At 36.6% G+C, this 17,103-nt stretch overlaps 1 protein-coding gene across 5 annotated transcripts in view; it reads left to right on the top strand.

The window, feature by feature from the left end:
• The window catches only part of dennd1b (DENN/MADD domain containing 1B), a 108,053-nt gene that overhangs the window by 85,288 nt on the left and 5,662 nt on the right, over positions 1-17,103 (top strand). For all 5 annotated transcript variants that reach the window (XM_067396286.1, XM_067396288.1, XM_067396287.1 and 2 more), the window contains 7 exons: positions 182-269; positions 832-872; positions 1,806-1,844; positions 3,820-3,876; positions 7,724-7,810; positions 16,410-16,492; positions 16,637-16,856. In XM_067396286.1, coding sequence (XP_067252387.1) covers positions 182-269; positions 832-872; positions 1,806-1,844; positions 3,820-3,876; positions 7,724-7,810; positions 16,410-16,492; positions 16,637-16,856 — 615 coding nt within the window. The remainder of the gene's footprint in view (positions 1-181; positions 270-831; positions 873-1,805; positions 1,845-3,819; positions 3,877-7,723; positions 7,811-16,409; positions 16,493-16,636; positions 16,857-17,103) is intronic.

Here is a 17,103-nt window from a genome sequence, read left to right on the forward strand (position 1 = left end):
AAATTAAACTTCCCAAAAGGCATTGCTCACACAACATTCTCCTCTGCCATGTTAATCCATCACCTGATGTAAATTACACACAGTGACCACGTCTGGAGCAGACTAGATGGAATTGTTTTGGTGTTGTTCTCCATCCCCCTTCTTCCTTAATAACCTGTGATACTTTAATTTATGGCGGCAGTTCATTGAAGGCAGACTGGCCAAATTAAACGCAGGAAGGGGCTTTACAGACGTCTATGAAGAGATCACAGAGGGGGGCTTCTGTGGAAGTGAGTGCCACCTCTCCATCTTTCAATGAGTGAAAACAGCTCACACAGTAGCTACAATAACATTAGGCATTTTAAATTTCTGTCATTATTTACTGATTTCCTGACATTAAAAATAAGAAATCTTGAAGAAGGTTCATGCTGCTCTTTTCCAAACAAATAAAACAGAAGTGACCAGTTGTCAAGCACTAAAAGAAAAAAAAAAGACATGCAGGTTTGAAATGAAATGACGGTGAGTAAATGATGACAGAATTTTCTTAATTATCTAAACTAATTTTTTAATAAACAAAGTTGCTGTTTCACCAAGTTTGAGTCTTAGATTTGTTATCAATGTAGAAAATAGTTGTGATGCTTAATATTGTTGTATTATTGTTGTAGAAATGCAGGATTCTTCATTTCTATTTACTTTTATTGGAAATCTTTTGTAGCATTATAAATGTCTTTACTGTTCTTTTTGTTAAATTAAATGCATCCTTCATGAATAAAATTTCTTATAAATAATATTTTTTGTAAATATTTTGCTCTGAAATTATTATTAACACTCTCATGCGGTTCTGTTTCTTAGGTAATTCAAGGTCTTATCAACAGTGGATTCACGCCAAGATGGTAAGCAGCTGGCAATTATTAATTTTATTTCTCGTAATGTTAATGTTAATTTCGGTTGAATAATTAAGCCCAAAGCAGCTGAGCGCCTTTATTATTTCCCGTTGGTTATGAGGTGATGAAACATATCCAGTTGAGCGAATCGCATGAAAGTGGAGATGCGATGCCAGGAAGATGGTGAAAACTGTGGCGTGGGACAGTTAAGATGTTGAGACAGGCTTGATATGATGTGACAGCCAGTCATCGGAGATGACACGAGACTTCTGGCAGGAAACACAGCCATTACTCGATAGATTGAACAAAAGAAAAGCCCTCTTTTCTTCTCTCCTTCCCTCTGCTGTCTTCCTCTCACCTCTCTCCGCGCTGTCTCTCGCGCCTGTTTTCTTTTTGACTGTCTCTTTGCGTTCTCTCCCCCCCTTTAATCCGTCAGCCAGAGCCGAATTAGTTCTCTGGAGTGCCTTTTTCAAAAGGTTTTGTATAAAGTTCACATCCTCTGACTGACACAAATCCATAAGAAAGGGCCGCAGCGCCATCATGTCGGTCAAGGCTTTTGGATGTAAACTCGGCAGCATCCCGTGCATTTCAGAGGTTTAGCGTGTTAGCCTTGTAGCATTCATCTGGTAAAGACCGATGTTACCCGTGAACGAGAGATAAAATCAGACAAGAACATACCATTCAATAAGAACTTCCTAGAGCCTGGTTCCATACTCGTATAAAGGGACCAGACCTGTTTAATAGTTCGTTTTAATGGCAAAGGTGTTTCTCATTGCTTTGGGGCAAAACAAACGTTTTGACTTGAGGAACAAGGTGTTTATTCAGCCGTTAATGATTTGTGACAGTAAATGCGTGTTTATTTTATGTGAGATGAATTCAGCAAACGTCTTACGAAAAATGCTGGCAAGTTCTCTTAAAATGTGTATGTTTTCTTCTCCATAGCGGCAGAGGGCAAAACCAGTTGTGAAAAACCTTCAGATGGTAAGATCATACAAGAAATAGCTATTCTGACCTTGGATTTATAAAAACAATATTTGCTATAAGCAGATGTGGGATTACACTATGGTGATTCATATTGCAAGAAACAATGTTTACATGAACAAGTATTTAAATTTTAAAAGGTCAGGTTCGCCAAAAAATTCTGTCATCATTTATTAACATTCTTGTCGCTCCAAACTTGTATGACTTTCTTCTGTGGAACATTAAAGATATTTTGTTAAACGTACCTGTGCTGGCAAAATGAGTCGGAATACGCACAGGCTAATGTCGAGCTACAGGCAAAACAAGTGAGAAATGTCGATTTTGGTCAAAACTAAGGTTCATTAAGCCCTCGTCTAGTGATCCCAATGCTCCAAATAGCAATTAAACATCTAAAAGTATCTTAATTTTTACATTTTCTGAGAGGAGTACCTTTCCTTTAACCTTGAAAAATGCAGTTTTTCTCTGCTCGCTTCTCGATGACTGGCGTTTCCTCTCAGCACAAGTTTGGTATCGTTGTAAAGCGCAGCATTCCAACTTTGTGAATATACATAGCGAATTCTCAATGGCATGAGTATGAGCCAATGAAAATGTGATTTTCAAACTCATGCTGATGTAAACAAATCGATCTTACTCATGTTAGATCTTAATATATAGGCTGTCTGTATCATTAATGTTAATCAAACAATTGTAAATCATGGGGGGAAAAAAAGTTGGATATATATTTTTTTCCTATAGATATGGGTTTTGACTGGGTTTGTGCCAAATTTGGTGTTATTACCATGGATTTTAAGGTATGGTTGCAAGGTGATTTTGTTTCAGAACATTCAGAAAACTTGAAGCTCAGTCATTTTCATCATCATTTTGAAGGTCTTTTAATAGAGAATAACAATAACTAATTTTTGAAAATTTGCTTATTGCGACTCATTTTTGTCAGCACGGGTCACATATTATAACCTATATTGTTATATGCAGCTCTGGAAAATATTAAGAGACCACTCCAAGTCCAGAAATCAATGGTAAGTGGTCTCTTAATTTTTTCCAGAGCTGTATGTGAAAGTCAGTGGCCAATGTTGTTTGGTTCCCAGTTCTTCAAAATATTTTATTTTGTGTTCCATTGTATTTATGTATATAAATGCTTTCAACCTGATTAACCAATATTTTAGTAACTAGAATTCGCATGTCCTTACATAAATTAGAATTTTTGGTCTTTTTGTTAAATTTTTACATTTTGGTAAAGAAAAATATTTAACGTTTTTTCCTCAAAATCAGTGCATAACGTGAAAAAGGGGGGCTTGAATTTCTGGCCTGAATTTAGTAATTCACCACACTCTTGAATGCTATTGTTTAAAACATGACAGTCATTTGATTAAGTTATTGTGCAGTCACATTAGCAAAATTCCAGCCAAAATTTTGCAGATATTTTGTGATAATATAACATTGTCAATAGTATATTGATTAATGAAGCACAGCTCACACAGAAGAGCCTTTCAAACCAAACAGCTTTCCGTTGGTCAACGAAAATTTGCATGACTAACTTGAATACAACTGACATTTGCATTGGGAACTAATTCGCTCTCACACGACAATCCCAGTCGTGCAGATTCTTAGTGAAATTACTGGATTTTGTGTGACCACACCCTAATAAAAAGCACAAAGTCAAATTTCTTTCTTTGTTCCGTTGAACATGAAAGAATATATTTTGAAGAACGTTGGAAACCAAGCGACCTTGGAGCCCATTGATTTTCATTGTATGGACCAAAAAAAAACACTAAGACAGTTCTCAAAATATCTTCTTTTATGTTCCGCAGAAGAAGAAAAAATCATAGAGGTTTAAATAATGACAATTTGAATTTTTGGGTGAACTATCCCTTTAATATGATTCACTTTTCCCTTTTTCAACATTTCTTTGTTAGTTTCTTTTTTTTTTTTTTTTGTAGTTCAGTTATTGATTAGAGTTTTCTCTCTCTTTTGAAAGGCCAAAGATCACGCAAAGCGGAAAATACGTGACATGAAGGACAAGATTACACAAAAGGTGAGTTATTCAGAGTTCTCTGTCTATCCAAACCTTGCATTTTTGTGCGTTCAAAAGCCTAAAAATGCTTTCTGGATAGGAAACTCACTGTCTCTCACATTAACACTCATACAGACTCATGCACACACACTATTTAAGATGGATCACGTGACTTCACCCATGGCTCACGCTCAGGGTTTTAAATGGCTTGTGAAACCTGCTTAGCTCTTTGTTCGGGAGTGTACATTTCTAACAAGTGCGCCTCTGGCAATGGGCTGTCATGTCAACCCCCCTCCCCAGCATCACCTTTCATACTTTTTGCATATTTCATCAGTGAGCGAGTGATTTCTTCAAAGCTAATGTAACGAGATGTATGTTTCCATAACACTGATGTCTTTGATAAGGCAATTGTGGCGTGAACTGTCAGGCCAGGAGCTCGGAAAGGCGGCCCAGAGGAGACGAAACCTCTCACAGTTGATACGCCGGATGTTAGCTGCTGCTGTCTGCTCTGCTTCAGCTAAACCAAAACAGATTTGAACAAGACACTGCTCAAATGAGTCAGTGTTATTGGGTGTGCGCATGTTCGTATAAATAATCATGCGGTCTGTTGCCGTACAAGACTCAAATGTGCTCGTAGCAAAACATTTCGAAAACGCACACTGACAAATTGGGCAGGATAAAGCCGGGTACATATTAAGAAAGTATTGTGTTTTTTTGCTTTTAAAAGGACTAAGGAGGAGGAAAGGTCCGGTCACATTAGGGAAAATTTGCCAAAATTTCACAAAAAATTCACGGGTTCAGTAAAAATTTTGTCAACAGCGTACAGATGTATGAAATACAGCTCATACACAAGTCACTTTCAATAAAAGCAGGTTTCTGTTGGTGAACGTATTGCATTTGCTAACTTGAACACGAGTGAAATCTGCACAGGGATATCCTTCACTCTTGCGAAAATCCCAATGCACAAATTCTTATTAAAATGAATGGATTCCACCTGCAAAATTTCACAGAGTAATGCATTTCTTGGTTTCCTCACTTTTATTGCTTTTCAGCAGGATGGTGAAGAGGAAGAAAACTCACATTAGGGAAATTTTGACTAAGTTTCACTGAAATTTCATTGTCAATAGTGTAGCGATGCATTAAAAGATTAGTTCACTTCAGAATTCAAATGTCCTAATAATTTACTCACCCCTATGTCATCCAAGAAGTTTGTCTTTTTCTTCAGAAATTAAGGTTTTTGAGGAAAACATTCCAGGATTTTTCTCCATATAGTGAACTGCAACAGTTACCAACGGGTTGAAGGTCCAAATTGCAGTTTCAGTGCAGCTTCAAAGGGCTCTACATGATCCCAGATGAGGAATAAGGGTCTTACCTAGCAAAACGATAGATCATTTTCTAAAAAAAAAAAAGAAAATGAAAAAGTATATACCTTTTAACCACAAATGCTCATCTTGCACTAGATCCACCACACATTACGTAATCAAGTTGGAAAGGTCACGCGTCATGTAGGTGGAAGTACCGAACAAGGGTTTGCAAAGCAGTGGTGTAATGTAACGAAGTAATAATTAAGTATTTTTTGGGAGAATCTGTACTTTACTTGAGTTTTTATATTTCTGTCAACTTTTACTTTTAATCCACTACATTTCCTAAATAAATTATATACTTTTACTCCGATACATTTTCCCAAAGCATTTTCGTTACTTACTACAAAATAAAGTCGGAAGAACACATACTGCAAGCAAGCATGTGCAAACAAGTGCTCGCACAACCGCGGTTGATTTAATTTTCCGGGTTGCGTCCATTGCTGGAGCGGCTGAGAAGTGCAAGAAGTGCGCTGTCATTACGAGCATAGATTATGAGACATTACAAGAGCGGCCTCTAGAGGCGAAATAAAAACTATCACTGATGCCTCGTATGGTTTCTTTTGACACGTGATGTGAGGCTGCGCGCTGCACTGAGCGGGTCACTTCAAAACGATTTAAAATGGACAAAGAAACGGTATGTTATACAGTGTACACTACAGTACATGTTTTCATATTACTATAAAGTAATTAGTTTGTTGACTAGATGCTGCATTAGTGGAGAACAGTATGTTTGTCGTCGAGGCTGAGACATTAGTAGTAACCTCAAGCGGTTAAAACAATGTGACAAAAAAAAACACCAACTGTTTAATGTCAAGATTGTTACCATTCATTTGCATTAGTTTATAACTATTTGTTCGCTGTTATGCATTCATTATCCAGGCGAAGTTGCATATTTAAACTGTATTCTCATACAGCGACAGAAGCTTAACAAATCAGAAATGTAGCCTATTCAATTTCAGTTTTTATCGGCACTGTAACACATATTTTGATTAGATAATCATCAATTTTTCTGAAATACAGCCAAATAATGTGTGAAAGTACACATATAATGGACCCATGCTATGCCTTTGTGTGTAAAGATGGTAATTTTTAAGCATGACTGTTTGGATTTATATGAAATAGTAACATTTTACAATAAGAGTACATTTGTAACATTAAATAAGGTTAATAAAAGTATTGTTCATTTTTAATTCATCATTTACATTTTAACATTTTAAAGTTGTCTCTTGCATTAGTTATGCACTATAAATTAACATGAACGAATCATCAATGTATAATTAATATATTAGTATTTTTTATGTAAAAAATTACAATAAACCTTTAGCCAATTTAAAGAAACAAAATGTAAGAGAGTTAAAACTGAACACAATCTTGCTGCTCAAACTGTGTATAGAACAATTTTTAATATTTTTTTGCTCCTTTTGTATTTTACATTTACTTGTACTTTCAATGCTTAAGTACATTTAATATCAAAAAAATACTTTTCATACTTAAGTACAAAAAATATATAACTTTAAAACTTTTACTCAAGTAACATTCTAAACAGCAACTTTAACTTCTACCAAAGTCATTTTCTGGCAAGATATCTATACTTTTACTCAGGTATGGTTTTCGAGTACTTTATACACCACTGTTGCAAAGCAATCAGGGAAAGACTAAGTCAAATGGCCTTTACAAAAAAAAAGTAAAACAACGATGTTGGACGATTTTGAAGTTGGAGGAGATAATAATATGGAGTTTTTCACCCTACCACGGTACTTCCGTATACGTCACACGTGACCTTTCCAACGTGATTGCGTAATGCGTGGCTGATCGCAGAGCAGTGCAAGATGAGCATTTGTGATTAAAAAGTATATGCATTTTTTATTTTTTTCTTAGAAAATGACAGATTGTTTCTCTAGATAAGAGCCTTATTCCTCGTCTGGGATCATGTAAAGCCCTTTGAATCTGCACTGAAACTGCAGTTTGTACCTTCAACCTGTTGGTAACTGTTGAAGTCCACTATATGGAGAAAAATCCTGGAATGTTTTCCTCAAAAACCATAATTTCTTTTCGGATGAAGAAAGAAAGACATGAAAGATGTTCATGTCTTTCTTTCTTCATAAAAGTAAACTTTCTGACATGGGGTTGAGTAAATTATCAGGAAATTTGAATTCTTAAGTGAACAAATCCTTTAAACACACTTTTTACACATAAGTCAATTTCAAACCAAGTAGTGTTCTGTTCATGAACACGAGTGAAATCTGCGAAACTCCAGATTACCTAAATTCCTATTGAATTGACTAGATTTCCTGCAAGATTTTGCAGGGCAATGGCAAATATGACCATTTCTTAAAATGTGTTTTTGTTTATGTTTTTTGTGAAACATAAAATTAGATATTTTGAAGAATGTTAGAAACCTTTTCGAATAACACATGATAAAACTGGGTACATATTAAGCAAGTATTGTGTATGATTTCTCAGTTTCCCTCTTTTTTTTTTTTTTTTTTTTTGCTGCTCGGCAGGACGCTGAAGAGGAGGAAAGCCCGTACTGTGCAGGTTCTCCCACCAGCACTAAAAGCCTCTCACCCAGGAGACTTCAGAGGAGAGAGGTGAGCACGTACACACACTCTTTCACACACACTCACACATAGAGGGAAAGGGGTTCACGGACAGTCCGCCTCCTGAAAGAAGCGGCCATTTGCACACCAGTAAGTCCGAACCGACGTGGGGCTCCTTGATTGACAGCTGTGGCTAAAGCGGCCGTGTGTAGTGTGTGTCTTGCGTGTGCGATTCAGTGATGTGTTGCCAAGCCCAGGCAGGGAAGCGGTGAGCCTCCCATAGACGCAGGAGGTGGCCTGGATTCACACCATTCACTGGCCTGCCTCCATTTCCAACCGAAATAGGCCGCGGTTATTTCACAAAACCAGATTTTGGACTGACAACAAGGCTGCAGTTTTGATGCATCATTAATTTTCTTAGGTAAATCACAATATCCTACACTTTCCTAGTGTCTTTTTTTCCCTGGCATTCACTTATAAAAGCACATTTTCAGGTTTCATGACCGTTTTCCATCCTCTATTGGTCTTTTACATTAAATTAATGTAAAAGACTGCTGCTAGTTTTAGTTTAAGCTAGGTAGCTGTAGGTTTTATTCTCCTTGCACCCTAACACACCTTTGAACCCCAAAAAGATCAGACATGCACGCGCCTTCCTACTTTGTCCCTCACACTGACACCCATAACCATGAGGCCATGCGCCCAGGGACTCCCATGATACTCTTGCTGCATCGATCTGCCCTCTTCCTCAACCTCTCTCTTTCTCTTTCTCTCTATCCCTCTCTCTCTTTATATATATATATATATATATATATATATATATATATATATATATATATATATATATATATATATATATATATATATATAAATATATAATTATATATATATATAAATTATATCTTAATAATAAATGTATATCATTTAAATTTATTTATTTATTTAGGCTACCGTTCAATAGTTTGGGGTTGAAAAGACTTTTTTAGAAGTCTCTTAATTTTTTGAAGAAGTCTATTATGCTCACCAAGGCTGCATTTATTTGATCCAAAATACAGTAAAAATAAAAATATTGTGAAATCTTATTGCAAATTTTAAAATAACTTTTCTATTTTGATATATTATAAAATTCCTGTGATTGCAAAGCTTGATTTTCAGCATAATTCAGCAAGTTATAAATAAAAATATAAAATTTATTAAAAGAAGAAAAAAAAATCTTACTCCAAACTTTTGCTTGCTTATTTACTTATTTATTTCAGAGAGTAAATGGAAGAGCTGTATACAGGTGTCCAGCATTTCATATAAATTTTAAAAAATAAAAATTACAGGTACACACTATTTATAAATTGCCTTGTCAGACACACACTCATCAGCAGGCTACCATAAAAGTGTCCTTTGCTCTGTTATTGAGTCTCTATATTGAGGCTTTAACAACTGCAGCTCAGCAACGTGAATGTTGATCAAAAATTCAGAGCTGAATGGTGCAAGTGTGGATTAGCTGTAAAAATATCTGACTTCCGCTACACTTCCGGCATGAACAGCCAGCCCTTGTTGCCCTTACATGCTCACACCTCCACGGCCCGTGTCAGAAGGGCATTGGACAAAAGCCACGGCTGGCCTGATCCCTTCCTGTCTGCATGCCATCATGACCGGTGACTTTCCATCCAGCCCTTAATTAGCATGGCTATTAGTTGCATCCTTGTTGTCGGGGAGAGGTGGAGAGAACAGAATAGGCGATGTGAAAAGGTGTGGAGACAGAGGTCCTCCAATTAAAGCCTTTTTTAAGGTGGCAGCCGACTCCCTCCACTCACCCGTCCCCGAGGAACCCACTATCAGAGCTCTCGGGTTCATCACATACATACGCATGTTCTCCTGTTTGTGCACCAGAGTGGACGTGGCAGCCACAAAGACCCTCCACGCGATCAATGAGCAAATCAATCTGCTTTGCCGCTCAGTCATCGTTACCGTCTAACAGAGAACAAAAGAGCACAGGGTGACGGGGGTCTGAGCGGCAGGCCAACACGCTCTATTCTTCAATGTACTTCTGCTGGTGTTCATTAAAACAGGAGAAATGCTACAGTATAATGACAGACCATATTAGTGTCCAAAAGTCTGAGACCACTGGTGGGAATGCTTCTATTTTGTATTTTCTAATATAGTAAAAACATTTGTAACACTTTATTTTGTAGTATCTTTGTTACTCGTTACATATGGTTACATTAGTACTAACCTATTACTTTAAATTGTGCATGATTACATGCAACTAACCTTAACCACAGCCTAATCCTAACCCTATAGTAAGTACATGTAGTTAATTATTATTACTCAGTACTTAAATGTATAACTACACTAACACAGACACCTTAAAATGAAGTGTAACCAAAACATTTTCATTAAATTATCTGTGGAATAAATTTGAAGTTTTATTTTAAAATATATATATGTTGTTCAGTCAAGTCTAATTTTTTTAGGAGCCAAAAATAAGGTGATCAGGATCCTGATGCAAAGTTGACTTTACATTATAAATAAATAAATGGATATGAAATATTGATTTAGGTCGAATTTATTTTATTATGTGAGAAGAAAGAGAGAGTTACACGAGAGACATGAAATCAGCTCATCTTTATGGGAAAACGATAACAGTTTAGTGATAGATTGCAATTCAGACTGCAGAATGCACAATCAACCAATCAGAATCTAATATGTAGGTGTGTATTTCTTTTGATTTAAGGATTTTGAACATAAAATATTAAATTAATATTTTTTTAACAAAATAGTAATTTTAATTATACTTTAATTGAACTATGTACTAATAATGTAAAAATAATAAAAATATAATATAAAAATAGCAATTTAATAACAAATTTTATATATATATACATATATACAGATATATATACACATATACATACATTATATCATACATTATATATACACACACACATTTTCTAAACAAAAAAATGATCAAAATAGCAATATATAATATAATATAATATTATTGCTATTTTGATCATTTTTGTTTATAAGTCCGGTGGAGTTTCACAAATGCTATAAGAACACTTGCTGCACTCACAGAAAAGTTTAGCTGTTTTCTGACTCTGGCTCACTGCGCCGAATCCATGTGGCGTACAGTATAAGGGGCTGGTTTTCAGGTCGAGCCTGAGGGCCTGTGAAAGCTAGACTGGGTGTCAGTAGCAGGGCCTGGGGCAGAGTGGAGCCGATCTCTATCTCCTGCTTATTCCTGCCGACTGAAGCTATGGGTGTGTGTGTGTGTGTGTTGCGGCTGCCTCCTCTGAGTGGCACACAGCCTCTGGGGAATGACTCCACACACACACGCTCTCTGGATGAAGCCGGCAGATGGATCCCCTATAGCCGTGGCCAGTTCAGCAGCGCTGCATATTAAAGAGTCCAAAAAGCTCTGTTCAAGTTGTGTATAATTCATACACACTTCCTGCTCCGGCTTATGGGCTTCCACCTTCATTTACATACCGCCCTAAGCAGTGACCACTGTAAACATGATTGCGTTACAGCTGCTGAATAAGGGTTAACTCTCCGTGTCATGAAATTAAAATGAACCTGATTGATTTTTTTTAAAGAAATATTCCTGGTTCAATAAAAGTTGACAACATTTGTGACAGTGTTGATTACTGCACAAAAAAAGAGACTAATTTCCTCACTTTCTTATTAAAAAATAATAAAGTTTACAGTCAATGTGGCTATTTTTTTGGGAGAATTTAAAGGCAGAAATGTAAAGCTTATAATCTTATGTAAACATTTATAAGTTTAATTCTTCTCTTGAAATTTGTATTATTTGAGCTGTATAGTTATAAAAAAGACTGTTTTAGTTGTTACATTGTCTTGGCAATGAAGTGAAACTAGAGATGTTTACACTGAAAATGTGATTTTTTTTTCAGACTAAAATCATGTTAATACTCATTTTGTTTGTTTTGTCGCTGTACAATTGAAACAATGAGTATTTGGCCCCTTTATCTTCCATTGTGTCTCACTGTAACCCAGATTTTTGCTTACTCAAAGAAAAGGAAGTAAATGTCAATTTTTTTTTCTTTTCTTTTTTTTTTTTTGGAGTGGTAATCAACATGTTGTCATTGATCAGTTACGATGCACAAGTCTCACCCTATATTTTTTCTCGTTGAATATCCTTTCACTCAAAAATCAGTCACATTACAGAAGTAAAATGGGTTTTATATTTACTTGAAATTCTTTTAAATGCATTTAAATACACATGCGTGTGTTTTCATAATGAAATTCTATTTAGATATTGCTTATTCTTTCTAAACTCATCTCATACAGGTTCATGGCTGTTTGTATGGATGGGTGAACGTGAGTGAGAATGTGTGAAATGGAGCTTTGTGAAACTGTGTAGGTCTGGAGGACTGCCAGAGTCGAGATGGATTCATTGGGTGTCAAAAAACATTGACGTACAAATGGAGAGAAAGCGCTTTTGGCCGGTGGACGTTTCGCTGCAAACGGAGAGAAGCCGCACATCTGCATGAGACGATGATGAGAAGGAGATGCTAAGCTCGCAGGCGGAGAGAAAGCCCTGTCGGCTGTAACCAAAGTGCCACCTACTGGATGTTTCTGAACGACACACACATCCCGACTCTTTCTTGCGCTCTCCTGCTCTCTGATATACAGAAAGTTGCTTTTAGCTGGAGCCAGTTGGAGGGAAGTTGCCTGGGAATGGGTCCTGGGCTTTGTTTAAAGGGGAACTGCTTGAATAGCTCAGCAGATGCTGGCTTAAGTTTTGGCTTGGAGGCGCAGGGGTTTTGTTTGCATTTTCCAGGCATATCTTCCCTTTCCATACCCTGCCAAGCGCATGAGATCAGTGCCTGGTCTGAAATAGCATATGAAATATATAATGTAAGCCTGGCTATTAAATCGACGAGACGATTGGCTGCAACGTAAAGCCCTGTTGCCGCTTCTTACAACTTGGCCACGCTAGAAGCAAAATGGGATTTTCTCTTAAAACGGCCTGCCCTGACAAGAGAGATGAAGTTTTAACGGTTTTAAAGTCTCTGTTGAAGAGCGTGATGTCTGCTCGTCGCTTCGACTGAAGACAGCCCATTTTCCGTGTAGATTTGAACAGGCAGTTTAAGGAGCAGACGTTGACCTGTGGCAGCTCAATACGTCCGCGCTGATTTAGGGTACACGTTAAAGAAGCAAATGGGCACATGTCTGCTTGTTTTCCAAATCAGCGGTTTTGGCCTGTCTCGGAACAGTGGCTCGAACGGGTTTTATTATTTTATTTCATATCCTGATTCTTTTCCTGGCCTTTGACTTTGACTCACTTTGGAAAGAATGCAGCGACTGTAAAGTTTAATGCCGACTTTGTCTCATTGTTACTTCCTAGCATCCTCTGCTGTGTCATCTCAGAGTAATTAGCAATTTGCTAAGACAATCATTTTTGCTACTACTCAATTTGGGAGGCAAAAGATATTCAATTTTAATTTAAAATGAGATATATTTTTTAAGCTCCAGTTTTGCTGTGGTTGTTTTTAGGGCTGCATAGTTTGGCTCAAAAAATGTATAATATATCAGTATGATTTTAATAATGATAAAAAAATATTAAACAAAATACGGAATATTACTGTAATAATTACTATAATATTATTGTGATATTTCAGCATAAAAAATAAAAAGATTATTCAAGAAGAAAATAATAATAATTTTATTTTTCAGTATAACAAGGTTTTATTTTGGCAGGATATCGCAGAGAGCCCTTAAAGCTTCTGAATCATGATATGCTCACGTGTAAAAGAAAAGTGTCATGCTTCACTCTGATATGCAGTGCTAAATATATTATTATATTTATATATTGTCTTTAATTAAATCACAGCCTTGATTGGATAATTGCAGTAACACAATTTTAGTTTTATTTCAATTAATCATGCAGCCCTACTGTTACTATTATTTTCACACCCATAACCTTGACTATAAACTTATTTTAGCTTGGCCCTCACAACTGCAACTGCTAAGCAATATGCTAAAAACACTCTAAACACCTTAGCAACCACAAATCAGTGTTCTAGCAAGCACTATAGTAATGTAGCGCAAGCTAATTAGCCTAGCATTTAGTCTACATATCAGGTTTTTTTAAATAATCTTTTAATACATATACCTGGCTGTGTGTGTTGAGAAAATTAAAGAATGAAGAGATTGTAAAACTTATAGGGCTTTTAAATCGATTTTAATCGATTCTTATTTTTACGAACCGATATTGATTCTTAAATCCCCTGATTAGTCTGTTTTCAGTTGATGAATGAGCAGAATATGTAGCGCCTCCCATCCAATAATTCGCAATAATATTTGTGCTTTGTTACTTTTGATATGAAGCAAAGTCTCAGATTTCAAATGATGTCCATCTCATTATGAGATTCAAAAAATAAATACCGTTTTGGCGCTGTTTAATGTGACCGATCGCTTTAGCGCCTCAGTTAAAGAGATGCGGCAGCACGAGCGCATGTGAACATCCTCTCCTCCTCTTTAATACCAGTTACAGCGCGAAATAAATATGACTAAACATCTGAAGGTATGTTAAAATATACAGTACAACTTAGTGAAATCCGTATCATGTAATCGCTCAATCAGTGATTCGACCTCGGAAAGACGTCAATAAAACGGCTTGTAAACAATGTCACGTAACGTCACATTTACCTCAGAAAAACATTCAGTGCCCATAAACTCGTTAGTCAGCTAGAAAAATGAACTCTAGAAAGCAACATTCTGATAAATATAGCTATGCACCGTTACATATTCATTATAATTTTTAAAGTTCTTCAATATTTAATACATGTTTGAATAAATCCGTTATGACAGCTGCGATTTAAATGATTATATTTTAAAAAAACGAATTGGAGTAGAAATATGATTATGTAATTCTAAACTTTTTTTATAATAAAAACATCATTGATTGTAATTTAAGTGTTGTATATAAATAAGTTAATTTAACCTTCAATATTATTGTAGTAGTACCAACTGACTTACATGTGTAGTTTACAGCATTAGTTGAGAGATTTTTTTCCTCTAGAAAATTTGCCATGTACTGTAACTGAAATTCTCCATCCAAAATAATCAGAATCGAATCGAATCGAAAGCATGTGAATAGTAATCGAATCGAATCGTGAAAATTGTGGCAATTCCCAGCCCTAAAAGCTTAGGCCTGACTTTGTTTTATTGTTACCTCTTAGCATCCTCTGCGGTGTCATCTTGATGCGTAATTAGCAATTTCTTAAGACTAGCATTACTATTACTATTATTTCACACTCATAACCCTAAATATTAATGTCTTTTGACTTGGTTCTTTAAGCAACTAGCCAAAACACTCTAGCAGTTGCATAGCAACATGCTAAAAACACCCTGACCACCTTAGCAACCACAAATCATTAGCCTAGCAATTACTTTAGCATTGTAGCAGTTAGATTTGCCCAAGCAACTCCTTATATTTACTTGTTTTTAAAAAGTTATTTTTATTTTTTAGGTTAAAGTTTACTAACAATTCTTGAACGATCATTCTGAAAATGGTTTGCTGAAAACCAAAAAAATGAATCCGATATATCATTATTTTCGAATAATTAGCATTTAGCCATCTAACCGATTCTACTTTTTTAGTACATATACCTGACTGTATATGTTGAGAGTTTTCTTTTTTTGTTTGAGTAGAAGGTGTTTGAGATGCTGGTCTGGTGTTGCCATCCTGCAGAGGGCTTGCACTCACCTTGTTTTAATAAACACCTCCGCTTATAGAAAGCGCAAGAGAGGGGCCGCTCTCTGAACAGCACGGCCCGCTTTGCAACTCAAGGGGCTACATAACTGCAAACAGTGTTGCAGGGCAAACAAACACACACACACCCTGCTGACACCAAATGAATGTGACACAGTTCCGCAGGTGCATCCAGCCCCTTCACTTAAGCCAAAGTGGCTTGCCGGCCAAATTTATGGCCCTGACACAGGAATCCATTAAAGCCTTTTGGAGGATTCAAGGCCTGAACCCCCCGTAATCGCTTTCATTATAGCTGCCGGCTACTAGCGAGTGGGGCAATCAGTGCCCAACATGTGTTCCTGTTTATTCCAATGGCAAAGTGTTCAGTACACGCATCTCTTAGCTATTTTTATGGATAGGGTGGCCGTTAACCCATTCGGCAGGCACCGTTACCTAAGATGGCAAGAAGCTTTTTGCTCGAGCCATTATGGCGAGACTTGACCAGTTGATCTTATCAACCCTGTCCGTTTAGCAACGTAGCGTGAAGTTTTTCTCGCGCCTCGGGCTCAGTAAAAGGGCTTTGGTTTAGTAATGTGCTTTGATAATGTGGCAAACGGCAGTTTATGGGCTACTTTAGTGAGTGGCCGTGTGCATGTGTGTGTGTGTACGTGTCGTGGATGGCTAGTTAATGGCAAACCCTAAAGCCTGGGGCCGCAGCGTGAAGCGGTGCCCTATAATGCTTCAATTCTTTAATTTGCCAATTAAATGTGTTACACAGGTGTGTTATAAAAGCCAAGGGATTAGCAGACCAAGCACCTATGCCGGGGACAGGAATTAATGTTGTCGCTCTGTAATGGGGACATGCAAAGTTTCATTCAGTAATTGTGTTGCTTTAGTAGATTAGGTGGGATTTTAACATTTCAATCCTCTGTTTAGCATCAAAATCCAAAGTCGTCCCCACACATGAGCCTCTGCTTTCCAGACAATTACAACGACAACAATGACGACACAGCCAGCAGGTAAGGGTTTAAACTCTATTACAGTGTGTTTTCCAACCCAATTACGGGGTAAACATCATCTATTCTTCAAGGCAACACTGCCCTCTGGTGCTTTTTTCCATCCCACATGATGTTTGAGTTAACAACCTGTGTCTGTTTGAGCAGAATATCCTCTGAAGACAGCGGGGAGGTGCCGTCATACAACGAGGACAGTGATGACTCTGATTTAGAGTTTCAGTCTGAAGCCACTCAAACGGGCCAGATGAACCTGCTGGAGGAGATTTTGGACTCTCTCAGTACGTCCCACATCGAGCAAGGGCGAATGTCTGCTGCCAAAAGCCTGGACTTCTTCAGATCAATCGAAGACCTGGACTACAGTTCCACGGTGAGGGAAGACTATTTATTTTGTATTTTTAATTATTTATTATTTTAATTATTTAATTTTTTTTAACTTGATATTAATAAATAACTGGTATTTATTTAATCTAATTAAAATTAGTTTTAATTAGTTGTATTGATTATTTTACTTATTTATTAATTTAATTGAATTTGTGTTTATTAGTAAATCTTTAATTTTAAATGTTTCAAAATTTTAATAAAAATATAATTTTTTACATTTATTATAAATTAAC

The sequence above is a fragment of the Chanodichthys erythropterus genome, chromosome 10 (assembly GCF_024489055.1).
Source record: "Chanodichthys erythropterus isolate Z2021 chromosome 10, ASM2448905v1, whole genome shotgun sequence".
NCBI classification, from domain to species: Eukaryota; Metazoa; Chordata; class Actinopteri; order Cypriniformes; family Xenocyprididae; genus Chanodichthys; species Chanodichthys erythropterus.